This window comes from Petaurus breviceps, unplaced genomic scaffold (assembly GCF_028583685.1).
Source record: "Petaurus breviceps papuanus isolate PSGF00001 unplaced genomic scaffold, PetGlider_PUasm1.0 126, whole genome shotgun sequence".
Classification (NCBI taxonomy): domain Eukaryota; kingdom Metazoa; phylum Chordata; class Mammalia; order Diprotodontia; family Petauridae; genus Petaurus; species Petaurus breviceps.
The window spans coordinates 55,350,891-55,367,045 of record NW_027185655.1 but is presented as its reverse complement, the minus strand read 5'-3'; the positions used below and the strand labels follow the sequence as shown (position 1 = coordinate 55,367,045).

The window sequence follows — 16,155 nt, the reverse complement described above, 5'->3', positions numbered from 1 at the left end:
GTGAGTGTCTTTGATAGCCCAGGGTAGCCATGGGAAAAAACACAATGTCCCCCCGCCCCGCACTGGATCAGCCAGCCTATTTGCACCCCTCCCCCCTCCAACAGCAGCAGGGTGCCCTCCCTGATGCAGGGACCCTCTATTGGCAAGACAAAGAAACACTCTCAGACATCCAGAGACTTTGTCCTGTCGCTGCTTTTCTCGGAGTGATGACTCATTCTGGTTCACAAAGGATTCTGGGCAGGGTAGTGAGAAGTCAGGTTGGCTGATGAGTTCCTATGACTTCACTTTGCAGAGAACCAGGCAGAAGAGGAGAGAGTGATAATGCAGAATCCTGAGGCATTGCAGTGGGAAGGTGGCTTGTTGTGAGTGTCTTTGATAGCCCAGGGTAGCCATGGGAAAAAACACAATGCCTGTTTGCTCTGCAAATAGCTACACAGAGTGGACGTGTGACTACACAGAGTGGACGTGTGACAGAGGCAATTGTGCTTTGGTTTCTGTTTCCAAAAAAGGTTACCTGAAAAGTTCATTTACAAAGCCTCTTCAGGTTTGTTTCACTATAAACTTGTGTATATGTGTGTGTGTATGTGTGTGTATACACACACACATATAATATACATACACATATAAAATACACACACACACAAACACAAAATCACACACACACACATTTTTTTCCCTTTCTGCTTTTGAACTTGTACCAGTATTTCAAGCCTTGAATTATAAGAACTGAGAGTTCTGGAACTAAAAAAAAATGGAAGTATTGAAGCCTTCCCTAATCCCTCAATTCTAGTGCTTTCCCTCTGTTAATTATTTCCTGTTTATTCCGTATATAACTTGATTTGAACATATTTGTTTGCATGTTTTCTCCCTCATTAGACTGTGAGCTCCAGGAGGGCAGGGTATATCTTGCCTTTGTGTATGGCCAGCGTGTAGCACAGAGCCTAGCACATAGTAGGCACTCAAATATTGGCTGATTGAACAAAGTGGTCAGATACCCTTTATGTTCCAAGGTGTCCCCAGTAGCCAAACTGAATTGCTAATTTCATCCACGATGACTTAAAATCTTCCTCTTTCTTTTTGTTTCATTTTATTTTGTTTCCTGCTGTACCTTTGCACGTAGCAGACTTTAACATCAAAGCTACCTGGCAGATGGGGTTAGGCCAGAGAGGGTCAAGTGCGTCCAGTGCACTTGCCCTCTGGTGCTCTGTCTGTCTCCTTTCCCCCCTTACCCCAGTCTCTCTCTCTGTTTCTCTTTTGGAGAGGGGTTAGGTAGGGGAAGGAATGATATAGAGTATAGTAGAAGATGTTTAAAACACTTAGAATGGTTGCACAGTATATTAAAAAGTGGCCTTCCTCTTCCATCCCTCCTCCCTGGCCCTAGGCAATTGTCTTGTCTCATGTAGGTTTCCTAGCAGATGTGACCTCCACAGCATGATTCATTCTTGAATGTCACATTAGAGCTGAAGTCAGCCAGCTGCGAGACTTGCAGAAGAGGAAATAATCCGAAAGTGCCATGGATTAAATCAGCCACATTGGCTGCTGGAGGGTGCTTCAGAAACATCATTTGGATGTTTTCCAAAGAATTAATTAATAGCTCCCAACAGGTAACATGCTTTAGTTTCTTGGTAGCAGAACTCCAACGCACCAAAAGCCAAGGAAGACTGATTTTTCTTCTCAAGAGGTACTCCCAGCCCTTGGAACTTACTAACACCTCCCTCAAAAATATTAATGATGAAATAACCATAGTTTTAGCAGAGTTCTGCTTCAGGGTCCATGCTAATAGGCATTGCTTCCCTTGCTCAGGGGACTTTTAATTATGAGGAGGTAAATTTTTAATCTTAAAAACCATGTGCCCATCACGTTAGCAGGTGTGACTCTCCCTAGTGGTGGGAACATGGTATGATGGAAAATACTGGTCTGGCTCTAAAGTCTAAAGACCTGGGTTCAAATCCCACCCCAGAATTTATTTCCTTGTGTATCTCAGTTTCCTCGTTTGTAAAATAAGAGATTTAAAGTAAAGTAAAGCCTGTGAGGTCGCCTCCAAGGTTAAGTCGATTCTGATAAACATTTGTAGTATTCCATATTGTTTATTTGGATGGTCCTGGACATGTTCATGCTTTTTTGATCATATGAAATTCATAGCAAGAATTGAAGAGCTTAAAAAAAAAACCCTTTACCTCACCAAGTTCCTCAGAACATGCCCCACTTTCACTGAATGATGAGATATTTTCTTTCTCTCAAATATTCATCATGAAAATGACATTAAAATATATAACAAAAACATGACTAACATGGAAATATGTTTTGTGTGATGTCACGGGTGCAATCTGTAGTAAATTGCTTGCCTTCCCAAGGAGAGGGGGAGGACTGGAGGGAGGGAGAAAATCTGGAACTCAAAATTAAAAAGAAAACAGTAAATGTTTTTTACATGTAATTGTGAGCTATTTAATGAAAGAAATAAATTTATTGCAGAAAATTCATAGCAAACTACAAACTACACCAATTAAATTTGAAGTCAAGGATGTTTAACTGACTTAAAGGACAGTTTTGGTCATGAATTGCAAATATTTAATTAGAAAGTAAGGGAATTAGTAAAATAGCTCTTCCTTTCCATCTTATGTTAAGACCCTGTTTAGTTCCTACCCCTTCCATGAAGGCTTTTCTGATGACCCCAGCATCAGCAAAAGTACTGGGTCTGAAGTCAGAGGATATGGGTTCAAATCCCAGTGGTGCTGCCTACTTCCTGTGTGACCTTGGGCAAATCACTTAACCTCTTTAGGCCTCAGTTTTCTCATCTGTAAAATGAGAAGATTGAACTAAGTGCTTCTGGCATCTTTTCTGGCTCTGACCTTCAACCCTCCACTGAACTCCCATTGCATTACGGTCTACATATTATATATGGCAAAGAACCATGGGCATTTCCATTCGATACTGTTTAGTTTTTCAGATGCTGGTCCTATGTCTGTTTTTTTGTATTTTCCTCATAGTGCCTAGCATTGGGCTGTACAAAAGGATGTCAAAACCAAATAGGTGGAGCCATAATGCATAGAGCTCCAGGTCTGGAGTCAGGAAGACTCATCTTCCTAATTTCAAATCCTGCCCCAGATGCTTCCTAGCTGTGTGACCGTGGGGAGGTCACTTAACCCTGTTTGCCTCAGTTTTCCCATTTGCAAAACCAACTGGAAAAGAAAACGGCAAGCCGCTCCAATATCTTTGCCAAGAAAACCCCAAATGGGGTCATGAAGAGTTAGACATGACTTTCAGTGACAACAGACCCACACGACGATCCCTGAAGTCTACATAATGACTTGGAAAAACCACATAGTAACATTATCTATGTTCTGTTGTTTTAAAAATTTTCTGTTTTGTTGTTTTTTAAATTTTTCTCTTTTTTGTTTTTAAAATGTATTTTATTTCCCAATTACATTTTAATCTTGTTCAAGCCATACTGGTTCTACCTACCTCTGCCTTATGACATAGTGTGAACACTGAAAAATAAAAACAATCCGCCAACTTTGGAAGCTGACAGCAGAAACAGTAACAGTGTGCAGTGTCTTGCACTAAGCAAGCTATTAACCAGTATCTATAAGTGATAGCCAGGGTGTCATTCAACCTGTCAACAGATGGGCTGATACAGATAGGGATATCTGGGTCTGTTCATCTGTTGACTGGTTGATAGATACCTTTGAAGATAGTTTTATCTATCTTTAAAAGCTCTCTAATGAGAGAGACAGAGAGAGAGAGAGAGAGAGAGGGGTTAATAAATGGTTAATTGATCATTACTTCTATCAACTTCATATGGAATAAAAATAGTTTTGGCTTTCATTGCTTTCATTCTGAATCATTTGTTACTCTGGAAACTGATTGAAACCACCTTGAAACACAGATACATAGAACAGCAGTATTGCCAAATGTTAAATTGTTGGTGGGAGACTTTTTTTCTTTACGAATAACTTAGAAAGTGAGCTTCTCAAATTGGGCTCTGTTAGGAGGATTTTTGGGTCCAAGCTGGGCAAGTCCCTGAATTTCTCTCCTTTTCTTAGTCTTTCATTCATTTATCTTTAAAATGCAGATAAAAGTTGTTGTTCAGTCATGTCTGACTCTTTGCAACTCCATGTACTGTAGGACACCAGACCTTCTGTCCTCCACTATCTCCCATGGTTCTGTCTAAGCTCATATTCATTGCTTCTAAATACTATCTATCCATCTCCTTTCTGTCATCCCCTTCTCCTTTCGTCTTCAATTTTCCCTCATGTTATGGTTTTTTTCAATGAGTACTGTCTTCTCATTATGTGGCCCAAGAATTTTGGGCTTCACCTTCAGTATTTGACCTTCCAGTGAACAGTTTTAGTTAAATTCTTTAAATATTGACTGATTTGATCTCCTTGCTGTCCAAGGAACTCTCAAAAGTCTTCTCCAGCACCACAATTCAAAAGCATCGATTCTGTGGCACTCAGCTTTCCTTATTGTCCAACTCTCACAGTCATCCGTACACTGTGATTGGAAAAACCATAGCTTTGACTTTCGTATGCTGTCCAGATTTGCTGTGGCTTTCTTTCCAAGGAGCAAGTGTTTTTTTTTGTTTTTTTGTTATTTTTTTAAATGTCAAGACCGCAGTTGCCATCTACATTGATTTTGAGTCCAAGAATGTAAAATCTGACACTGCTTCCATTTCTTCTCCCTCTATTTGCCAGGAAGTGATGAGATTAGTTGCCAAGATAGGTGTTTTTTTATGTTAAGCTTCAAGCCAGGAAGACCTAAGTTCAGATCCAGCCTCAGACACTTACTAGCTGTGTGATCCTGGGTAAGTCACTTAACCTCTGTCTCCCTCGTTCTAGCCATCTGTAAAATGGAGATACTCAGGATGTTTTGAGGATAAAAAAGTCTTCCTACACTTTACTCCCCACTATATACTCCACTGACACTGGCCTCTCCTAGATATTCCAAGAACAAAGCCTTCCATTTCTTGGCTCTGGGTATTTTCCCTGTCTGTCCCCTATGCCCAGAATACTCTCCCTTCTCATCTCCATCTACTGCCTTCCCTGTCTTCTTTTAAGTCTTAACTAAAATCCTATCTTGTATAGGAAGCCTTTCCAATCCCTTTTAATTACAGTGTCTCTCCCCCCCCCCTTTATTTTTTGGCTTTTTGGAGCAAGGAAAGTAGAGCAATTGGGGGTAAATTGACTTGCCCAAGGTCACACGGCTGGTTTTTGGTTTTAAGTGTCTGAGGCCAGATTTGAACTTGGGTCCTCCTATCTTCAGGGTTGGTACTCTATTCACTGTGCCACCTAGCTGCCCCTGCCTTCACTTTCTTAATAATTTCTTATGTGTCCTAGATATAACTTGTTTGTACATAGTTGCTTGTTCTCTCTCCCATTACATTGTAAGCTCCTTGAGGGTGGGGACTGTCTCTTGTATCTTTGTGTATCTCCAGTATTTGGCATGATGCCTGGCACTGAGTAGATGCTTAAAAAATTCCATTGACTAATTGCTTGCATTCTCAATGTGGTGGGGGGAGTGCAGGGGAGGGAGGAAGAAAACTTGGAGCCCAGAATTTGAAAAAAGAGAATTATTAAAATTGTTTTTACATGTAATTGGGGGGAAATGCCAAGTTAAAAAAAGGAAAAAAATATTGACTGCAAAACACATGGCAAGCATTAAAGCATGGTGTAAATCTAGCTTTTGTTATCATCCCCCCTCCTCCTACCATCCCTTTGACCAGGTGCACAGTCCTTGCATGTTGTATCCATGCTATTTCTGAGCATTTTCCATGCTCCTACATGACCCACTTCCCTGCCTAATTAAAGCTGAGTGTATTGGCTTAAAACAACAATAACAACAGCAGCAGCATACACAACATTGAATATTAGGGTCGAAACCCTGGTTAAATCCATTTAGATTATCAGTGATGAACTCTGTGATCAGACATTCAAAGCAGTTTGGTTTCCACCTAACAAATATCATGGTATATAACATTTCCCCCGATTTATAAAAGGATGTCATACTCGGCATGCTGGAATCCTTCAATGATCTTCTATGATCTCATAGAGGGGAATATCCCTCCACTAATACAAACCATAATCTCTATGCAATACTTACCTATGTTCTCCCTCAATTTCACCGTGTTCATTGTGCCAAGGAAGCTAGGTGGTGTAGTGAATAGAGTGCTGGACCTGAAGTCAGGAAGACTCATCTTCCTGTGTTCAAATCCAGCCTCAGACACTTACTTGTTGTGTGACCCTGGGCAAGTCACTTAACCTTGTTTGCCTCAGTTTCCTCATCTGTCAAATGAGCTGGAGAAGGATATGGCAAGCCATTCCAATATCTTTGCCAAGAAAACCCCAAATGGAGTTGCAAAGAGTCAGACATGACTGAAGACACTGAACAACATTGTGCTGAGGGACCCTTCCTTTCCACATTGAGCCCACTTCAATTTAGTACACTGGCTGTCTATCAGTTGGTTCTTTTTCCTGTACTGCTAATAACTCAATACGCAATAAAAATTTAAGTGCCTTACATCGGGCTTTGTGCTAAGTGCTGGGGATACAGGTTGTCGTTGTTTGTCCTTCATTCTTGAAGAGGACCAATGACATCAGGAGGGTGATGTCTTGACAAATGCTTAAAAAAAGAGTCCCTGAGCTCAAAGAGCTGACAATCTAATAGGGGAATACAGCACATTAAAAGGAAAGCTGATAGGAATAGAGGGTGGTACCTGATAAGGTGGGGAGGGGGAGGGAATGGTGGAGAAGTCAGGAAATTCCCAAAGTAGTGAAGCCAGGCGGGACATGCAGAACTGTCTATGCTGAGACTTCTCCTTAAATGAGGTTTGGGATTTCATGGCTCTCTCTGCATTTCCAATCAAGGAATATGAATACTAAAGCTGTTTGGATCCTGTAGGAGGATGAGATTTTCTCAATGACGAGCTTCCTGGGGACATGGTGGAGAGATCATAGAAGTCCCAAACTAATGCAGCCAAAAGGTTGTTGAGAATCCAGTAGGATAATTCTCTCTGCAAACCTTATGGTCCCCTGTAAATGGTCATTGTTATCTAATACTGGACAGTTAGGAAGTCCTTTCTATACGTGATCCCATGCATACCTCATCTTTACCCTGTGAAATAGGTAACTTAAACAGTTGTATTACCTTCATTTTAGAATGAGGAAACTATAACCAAGGGAGGTTAAGGGCCTGCCTTTGGGTCACACTGCTTATTAAGTGACCGAATCAGACCTAGAACCCAGATCTTTGGCCTGCAGATCTGATGTCCTTTTGGCCATACCACAGTCCTCTCAATGCCATGAGCTAAGACGAGGTGCTCAGGCACTAATTGGATTGAATTGTAGGATCACTATGAGGTCTTGAACCACTAAGGTTACCATTGATTTAGTGGTTCATGCCTCCCCCCATCCCCCAAGGTAGGAAAGGCAGCTCAGTGTATTAGAAGCACTGTATAGATGTGAACTAATATTCCTATAGTAATTACAGTAGTAATACTGGGAGTTAAATTAGATCTTCTCTCCCACTGATGCATATCTTAACATAGCTTCAGAATTTCTGAATGAAGAATAGAGACAATGAAGCACCTAATAGGCATCATCGATCAAAGGAGAGGGTGAGGGAAGCAGGTTCCCAGAGAATGTTGATGCATAGTCTTCTGCTTTCTACCTTTCTTCTTCACTTGGCCCTACCTTCACCCTAGCTTCCCCCATCAATCACTTGGTCCCTGACCAAACTGTAAAACAGCAGTGTTGGCTGATTTGCCTAGTGAGAGTGTGTACTCTGTGTAGGGACAGTGATGGATTCTTTAATAAAGCAGTGAGTCAGGACCTGCTGAGTTGGACAGCTAGCTGATTCATTTTTTTTTTCTGAGCATTATCTATCTTGTGGGATGAGTAGACTGTTAGAAAAAAACACTCTCTAAGCAAAAAGATTTGAGTTTGCTTTGGATTCACTCGTGCATGGGTCTTTTGCTCCACCTACCACGTTGTTTCCAGTTTCCCTGTATCTCATTAGGAGTTATAAGGAGTGCCAGAGCTGATGTTAGCAAGGCCAACTTCAGTAGAACTCTTTGGAGTTTGTTTTTTCCCCTTTCTTAACAGGAGTATTCTTTCAATTAATAGTTTGAGGGAACTGAGCTTTCTTAGCAGGGCAATGCAGTATTTAAAGAGAGCATTAGGGCATTTTTTTGTTATAAAGTTTTTTTGAATGTTTCTGTTTCAGAATTTCTTTTTATGGCAAATTCTCTTCCTCTGTAAGAAGCAATGAAGTAAAAATCCTATACTACTGTGGCATTTAAACAAAACACACAGTAACTTTAGGGGAAAAGCTGCTTTTTGGATGCCAGTTTTCTTTCTAATTTCAAATACATACATTTGAAAGTCAAGTATAGTAATTTGGTTTCAAAGGGAAGCTGCTAGCAACTAGCAGCAGTCTGAGTTAATGAGAGCCATATGCTATGTCCCTTATGTATGGGTATTGTGGTCTTCAAGTAAATGTTCTAGGAAAGGAATCTTTGAATTTTGGAACAGATCTCTCAAAAATATTATAGTAAACCTTCTGTTTCAAGAGCCAAGCAGTATTTATACATATAATTGGTGTTAATATATTAAATTAAGTTGTAAACACAAGATATTTTCTGATGTTCTCTATCAAAGTTGTTCATTTAACTGTAACCACAGGCTGTTTGTGATTTTCCCCATGAAGCCCAAGGGTATTTAAGATAAAACTTTAGCGAATTAGTAACTCTATCAGTAGGTTTGTTGAAGGAGAAAGGAGGAAAGGAGGATGGGGCGGTCTTTGTATTGCAACTGGGGCCTTGGCATATTTTACAAATACATTCCTTAGGTTTCATGAATATGTAATCCATTTAAGAAATAGCAACAATTCTGTGGACCCCAAAAGCTGTTTATGGTGCGCCTGAAATATTGTATATTTACAGTGAAAATGATAGAAGGCAACATTATTAAAATATTACAAATAGAAAACAATAACATTTAACAAGAAATCATTGAATTTGGTGAACATATACATCAGGGGCACTGGTAAAAATCAGGTTCCATTAAAAATACATAAGAAATAGACATTCCCCTAGAATTCTGCTACCTTGCCTTATTCTGGTGTTAGGGTGACTCTGGATCCTAGAAGACTGCCTCCCTCCCATCAGAGCCTGACTCTGGCAAGTCCTGTCACAATGAAAAAAGGGTTTTTCCAAGTGTGGGCCTATGATGATGAACAGTATAGGTTCATTCAGAGACCCTAAGCATCAGACTGATCATTTGGGGGGTGGGTCATAGTCCTCTGGAATCAAGGTGGATTATTGTATTGATCACAGTTCTTAAGTCTTTCAGAGTTGTTTGTCCCTTACAATATTGTTATCATATAAATTGTTCTTCTTCTGGTTCTACTTACTTTACTCTGCATCAATTTGTACAAATTCTCATAGGATTCTCTGAAACCATTTCCTGCATCATTTCTTATACTCCAATAGTGTTCTATCACTTGCATATATCATACCTTGTTCAGCCATTCTCCAGTAGATGAACACATTCTTATTTTCCATTTCTTTGCACTGCAAAAGGAGATTCTATAAATTTTTGTTTTGTAATTTGGGCCCTTTCCCTCTTTCCTTGGTCTCTTTATTAGATTATTGCTGGGTCAGAGGGTAGGCACAGTTTGATAACTTTGGGGGTGTAGTTTCAAATTGCTTTCCATAATGCCTGGACCACAGCTCCACCTGTGGCCTCAGAATTTTTTTTTAACTTGATTATGATGGTCTAAATTAGTGATCTGGAAATCTCACTTTTTAAATCTGAAAGAAAGAAACTATGTTTGCTTATTCAAATGATTATTCATTCCATATACTGAGTACAACATTGACAGATGTATTCATGCTTTAGATTAACTGACAAGTTTTCTTTGCTTATTAATCATAGATCATAATTAATCCCCAATGTAGTAATTTCTATAAATACTTGTGGGTTGTGGCATTGTACCAATATTTATAGTCTCCAGTTTATTGCTTTGGAATAAACACATTTTAAAATAGAATGCTTAGTTAATTCAAACAGTTTTGTTGGGAAATGAACTAAACATGACAAAACTTAGTTATGTTGACTGTTATCTGTCATTTTCAATATTAATCATATACACATGTGCTACCCATCTCAAGAGTTTCATTCTTTGCATTCTGTGGTAATTCATCCAATTTAGGAGCATTGTTCCTAACTTTAGAGAAGGTCTCTTTTTTGAGAGATTTATTTTGTTACATATCTTTTTTCCTACTTATTTATTATTTATTGTTTTTTTTAAAGTGCATACTGTATTTTATAAAAAGATACAGGAAGCCATCAGATTATAATGCTATGTTATAGATAGAAGGACACGTGAAGAAAGAAACAAATTTTAGCAACATCTTGATTAGATGGGATGAGTATAAGAGAGGGTGCAAAGACAGCAATGTGGTTGGGGTGGCCTGGAACAGGAAAGTTGGGAATGAGGGAGAGTTGAGGTAAAAGATTCCATTAGACAAAAGTAAAATGTATTTTGGGGCAACAACAAAATAGCTTGTGCTTACATAGACTATCTCATCTTCAATTCAAATCTGCACTATTGTGTCAGAATTATTTTATATGTATGTGTTATGGCTAAAATTATATTGTTAAATTGTATCACAAATGGGCATAAGGCCCAGAAGTTTTGAACCTGGTGTGGGTGAACTTATTTTCAAAACAAAATTTTTTGATAACTGTATTTCACTGTTATTGGTTTCCTTTGTCATCCTAAATATTTGATTTTATGCTTTTAACAAAATATTATTTGGAGAAGGGGATCTATAGGCTTCACCAGATTACTAAGGGGATAGTTGACCCCCCCCCCAAAAAAAAGTCAAGAATCCCTGAGTTAGCCCATCTGCTTTGTCATAAACTCTTACTTTATTTAGCAAGGCAAGAGGAGTCTTAACTGTGTTTTAACACCTTTTTTTTTTAAACATAAATGGAATGTGCTACTGTATAACAATCTTGGTTATATAGCTCTGTCCCTTCTGTTGGGTTGTAATCATGTTGAGAACATTTCTTATTTTTCTTTTTCTTTTCTTCTTTTTCTTCTTTTCTTTTTTGCTCTTTGGAGGGGGGAAGGCAGGGAAGTTGGGGTTAAGTGACTCGCCCAAGGTCACATGGCTGGTAAATGTTAAGTGTCTGAGGCGGGGTTTGAACTCGGGTCCTCCTGACTCCAGGGCCGGTGCTCTATTCACTGTGCCAACTAGCTGCCCCACGTTTCTTACTTTTGTATCTCCAGTACCTAGCACAGTGCATGGGGAACAGTAGAAACAATTGGTTAATGTTTGTTGCATTAAATCTTAGAATATTTTATTGCATCTGTGTGTGTGTGTATGTATGTGTAAGTGTGTAGTGTGTGTTAGAGGAAGAAGAGGGGAGGGGTAAGAAGGAGACAACTGGAATATAATTGCATTTCTTTAATGGAATACTTGCTTAAAATACCTCACCTTTTCATGCAGGTGATGTCTCTCCAATCAGCATGTCTCCCATCAGTCAATCTCAGTTTATTCCACTTGGGGAAATCCTTTGCTTGGCCATCTCAGCAATGAACTCTGCAAGAAAACCTGTCACACCTGAAGCATTGATGGAACACCTGACTACTTGTTTTCCAGGTAAGAGAAGTATGATGTAGCCCTTATCCAGTGGTTTGCCTGGGACTCTAGAGAGGCATTCTTTCTGAGTTTACATAGACCAGCAATAAACTCTTTTCTGATGTGACTGTGGAATTAAGTGAGTTACATTACTTTAAAAAAATTTCAAACAGGCAACAACCCACCTCCTTCAACCAAACAGCCATTGTTTTGAAGTTAGGATTAAGCAAAGGCATTAAATTATATAGTTCATGCAAAGATTCTAGCAAAAAATGACAAATATTCTAATTCATTTTTTACAAACCATTTGATTATTCTAATTTCTCATTTAGATGCTTGAATACAATGATTTAAGAGGTCTGACCAGGAAATAAGTGAATAACTTTTAGAAGGTTCTAAATTGCGTAAGAAGATATGTCTAAAATAAATATATATGCCTAGCAATTTATCTTTATCACCTAATTAAGTCTTTAAGAACTTGAGGTGTTTAGTTATTTGAGGTTTAATTTAAAAAATAGATACATAAATTAAAAAAAACTCTAGGAAATATTCATTTTCCAACTTCACCTGTGGTTTTTTGTTCATGAGTTTCTTAAGAGACACCACACCGCAGGCTCCAAGTTTCCTTGGGGGTTTAAGAGGATAGTATTTGCCAAACCAATTACAGATAACTATTATGTTTCTACAAAGACACTGAAAAAAAATGAGGTGTCTCAGATTCCAAGTAATTTAATGAATTTCTTTATTATTTTCTGTTTTGCTTGGTTTTATCATTTCAAGGGTCAAGCCTCAGCTCTTCTCTCACTCATCCCATGTAGCCTGCCAGATCTTTTCATTCCTATAGTTAAAGTATCTCTTATATACATTCCTTTGGTTGGCCCTCTTAACAGCAGCAACTCTGTTATATCTCCTCTTACCTGGCCTGTGGCAATAGCCTTCTGGTTGGTCTCCAGGCTTCAGGTCTCTCTTCATTCCAACTCACCTTCCTTACACCTCCCAAAATTATTTTCCTAAAATGTAGATCTAACCAGGAAATAAACTCCCTATACAACCTTTACTTATTGTTCCAAGTTCTTCACATCCTGGTCCTTTCTTTCTTCTCCATCTGTGTAGGATATCATTGCCTTCTAGCCACACTGGCCTACTATAATAAAATTTCTCCCCTCTGTGCCTTTGCATTAGCTGTCTCCCCCATGCCTGGAGTGCCTTCCCACCTCACCTCTGTCTCTGGGAATCCCTGGTTTCTTTCAAGACTCTGCTCTGATGTCCCCTTCTGCTGGAGGACTTTGCTCATTTCTTCTTCCTTTGTGCCTTTCCGTCAAAGGTTACTTGTGTATTATATTTATCTTGTAAACAGATACCCAAGTCGGGTCATCTCTCCCATTAGAATGTAAATGCCTTAAAAGCAAATCTATTAAGATTTTTGACTTTGTATCCTTAATGTCAGAAAGGAAGGAAGGAAACATTAAATGCCTACTATGTGCCAGACACAAAGCATTTTACAAACATTATCTCATTTGCTTCTCACAACCATTCTGGGAGGTAAGTGCTATTATGATCCCCATTTTAAAGTTGAGGAAACTGAAGCAGACAGAGGTTAAGTGACTTGCCTAGGGTCATACAGTTGGTAAGTGTGTGAGGTAGGTTTGAACTCAGATCTTCCTGACTCTAGGTCCAACTCTCTATCCACTGCCCCACCTACCTGTCAGACACTTAATAAAATAGATTCTTGTTGGCTGATTTATTACCTTTTCATTCAAGGGCATCAGGGAACAGACCACTGGTTTTCAATCTTCTAGCAATGGTTTGATTTGAAGATTCTCCTGGCTACTTTCTCTCCCACAAAATTCAATTCAATGGGCATTTACTGTATTTAACCACTTAGTTGTTGCTACTGCATAATTGTTGCACCCTGTTTTTTTCAGTTCAACAATTGGTTTATAAACTTTCATCGCATAATCATCACGTGGTATAATTCTGTTCATCCTGTTGCCTAAAAGGTAAACAGAGCAGCAATGTATTCACCAGTGACATATGGATACCATTTAAGTCTTGCATATTGTGATCTGCCAGTCTAGAATCCTCAGTGCTCGAACATTGTCAGTATTCAATTTTATTGTATATTCATGAGTATTCTGTGCATCCTAATCTTGCACCAAAGACAGCTTAATAATAAATGATTTTAAAGTAATACTGGACCAATTTTTCTTTTCTACTTTACATAATGGTTACACCCACTTTTTTGACAAAAAATTTGCATAAAATCTGTGATGGTTCCTACTCTGTGAAAGGCATTGTGCTAAGTTCTGGGGCTGTAATAAGCAAAGGGAAAATACCCTCTATTCTCAAGGAGCTTATGGTATGCTGGGGATAGCGGTTAGGTTCCGTATATACACAAGATGCTTTTCACAAGCAGAAACATTAAGAAAGGATTCCTATAGGAAGTGATCCTTGAAGTAGGCTAAAGATTTTAAGAGACTGAGTGGCACTGCAGGCAAGAGGCAGGGGGTGGTGGGGAGGAGAAGGGGTACTATCAAAAATAAGTCAGGAATGGTAGGGGAGAGCTGGAATATGAGAATAGAAGGACTTCACATACCAACCTAAGGAACTTGTATTTTATCCCAGAGAAAATAGGGAGCCACTGAAAATTCTTGAGCAGGATATTGTGATTTAGAAAGTTCTTTTGGAAATTATATGGTGGATGCATTGGAGTTGGGGTAGGATTAGAAACAAGAGCGCCAATTAGGAGACTTTTGGCAGGACAAGAGAGATGCCTGAAAGAGGGCAGGTATAGGATATGTACAGATTTCATGGTGGGTGAGGAAAGCCTCAAAAGATGCATCTAGGGTTGCAAATTAAGTGATCACAAGGGGACTTTGGAAAAGGGAGGCTTAGGGGGGAAAGAAGAGCTCCATTTTTGGACATGTTAAAATGTACTGAATGAAATAGATTGGTTTTTATCCTTAGCCCTTAGCACAGTGCTCCTTGCACAGGATACGTACTTAATAAAAGGCTTTATTCATCTACAAAATAGATTTGTTTTAAAGTTGGAGTGAGCTTTTGTTTGAAATAATTATTGTGATGTTGACCATATTGGAACTCACCAAAGATGGAGATAGGAGCTAACATTTCTATGTTGATATGTGGTTTGCAAAATACTTTATATCTCATTTGATCCTTACAGTATTAACCTTGTGAGGTAGGTGACATTATTACCTTTGTTGTACAAGTGGAGAAATTGAGGATGAGACAGGTGAAGGAAGGGACTGGTCAAGTTAGTTACTCACTTAGCTGTGAGTCTAAGTCACAGCCCACAGCCAGTGAGTGGCTGAGTGTTTTATCCACAGGGCCCAACTCTCTCTGCTATCTCTGAGATATCTTAGAATGAAGGATTGGGATCCCTGACTTTGACTCTTTCTTAGGTTGAAATAGAACACATGTTCATTCAACATACATCATGATAAATTGTGCCATGCTGTTTACCTGTGGGAAGACAAGTAAGACATGGTCCCTGCTTTCAGAGGACTCAGCAGAAAAAATGAACTGATATTTGGGGTATTTCCCAGTCTCTGCTAAGAAGACATTCTAGTATATCAGAACATCTAATTGTACTTGCCCTTTCTTCCTCAAAGAAACTTTTCCCTTTCTCTCAGTAATCATTATTACTATTGCTATTATTATTATACAATGAGGATAGCAGAAAAAATGGCCATGAATTAAAAAAAACACTGGAAAATCCCTGCAACCTTCAGTTTATATACTTTTCATGTTTATGGAATCATTTGGTTTGGTACATTCTTTATGTTGGGATTCCTCAGCTTCCTTCACTACCTTGACACCCCCATCAAGGGATTTGAAGGGGGTAGGGGAAGGAGAGAAGGGAAGACAGACAGACAGACAGAGGCAGAGAGAGAGAGAGAGAGAGAGAGAGAGAGAGAGAGAGAGAGAGAGAGAGAGAGAGAGAGAGAGAGAGAGAGAGAGAGAGAGAGAGAGAGAGATAGAGAGAGAGAGAGAGAGAGAGAGAGAGAGAGAGAGAGAGAGAAGGGAAAGAAGAAAGGGAAGGGGGAGGGGAAAAACCTATGACAAATTATTGTAATGCTTAATATTAATATATACTATGTACTCTTAGTCCTCTCTTCCCTATTCTTTCAAGTTGGGCTGGACACTCTAGAAGGAAACTACTCTTTTGAGTAGTTTTTCTTCATCATTCACAAATGTGATTCCCTTACAGAGAGTCTCCCTTGCTGCAAAATTTTGCTGTGATACCTACTATTAGTAGTCAACTACCCCAATTGCTAGCGTTTTTTTTAAACAGCTTCACAATAAACTACATAAAATCAATTCAGATTTATTTATTGCTTATAGGTTTACAGAGATCACGTTTAGCTCTCTCACTTTAAGCCTATTAAGTTAGCAACATTTTCTCTCTTTCAGGCTAGATTCTGGCTTTCCAGAGCTTTGTTCTTCTCAAGCTAAAAAGAATCTTTCCCTCTCGCTCTCTCCAAAGA

General features: G+C 39.1%; 1 protein-coding gene across 8 annotated transcripts in view; it reads left to right on the top strand.

Annotated features, from left to right (window-relative positions):
* STOX2 (storkhead box 2) overlaps window positions 1-16,155 on the top strand; it is a 317,208-nt gene that overhangs the window by 260,278 nt on the left and 40,775 nt on the right. For all 8 annotated transcript variants that reach the window (XM_069096409.1, XM_069096417.1, XM_069096464.1 and 5 more), the window contains one exon: window positions 11,516-11,668. In XM_069096409.1, coding sequence (XP_068952510.1) covers window positions 11,516-11,668 — 153 coding nt within the window. The remainder of the gene's footprint in view (window positions 1-11,515; window positions 11,669-16,155) is intronic.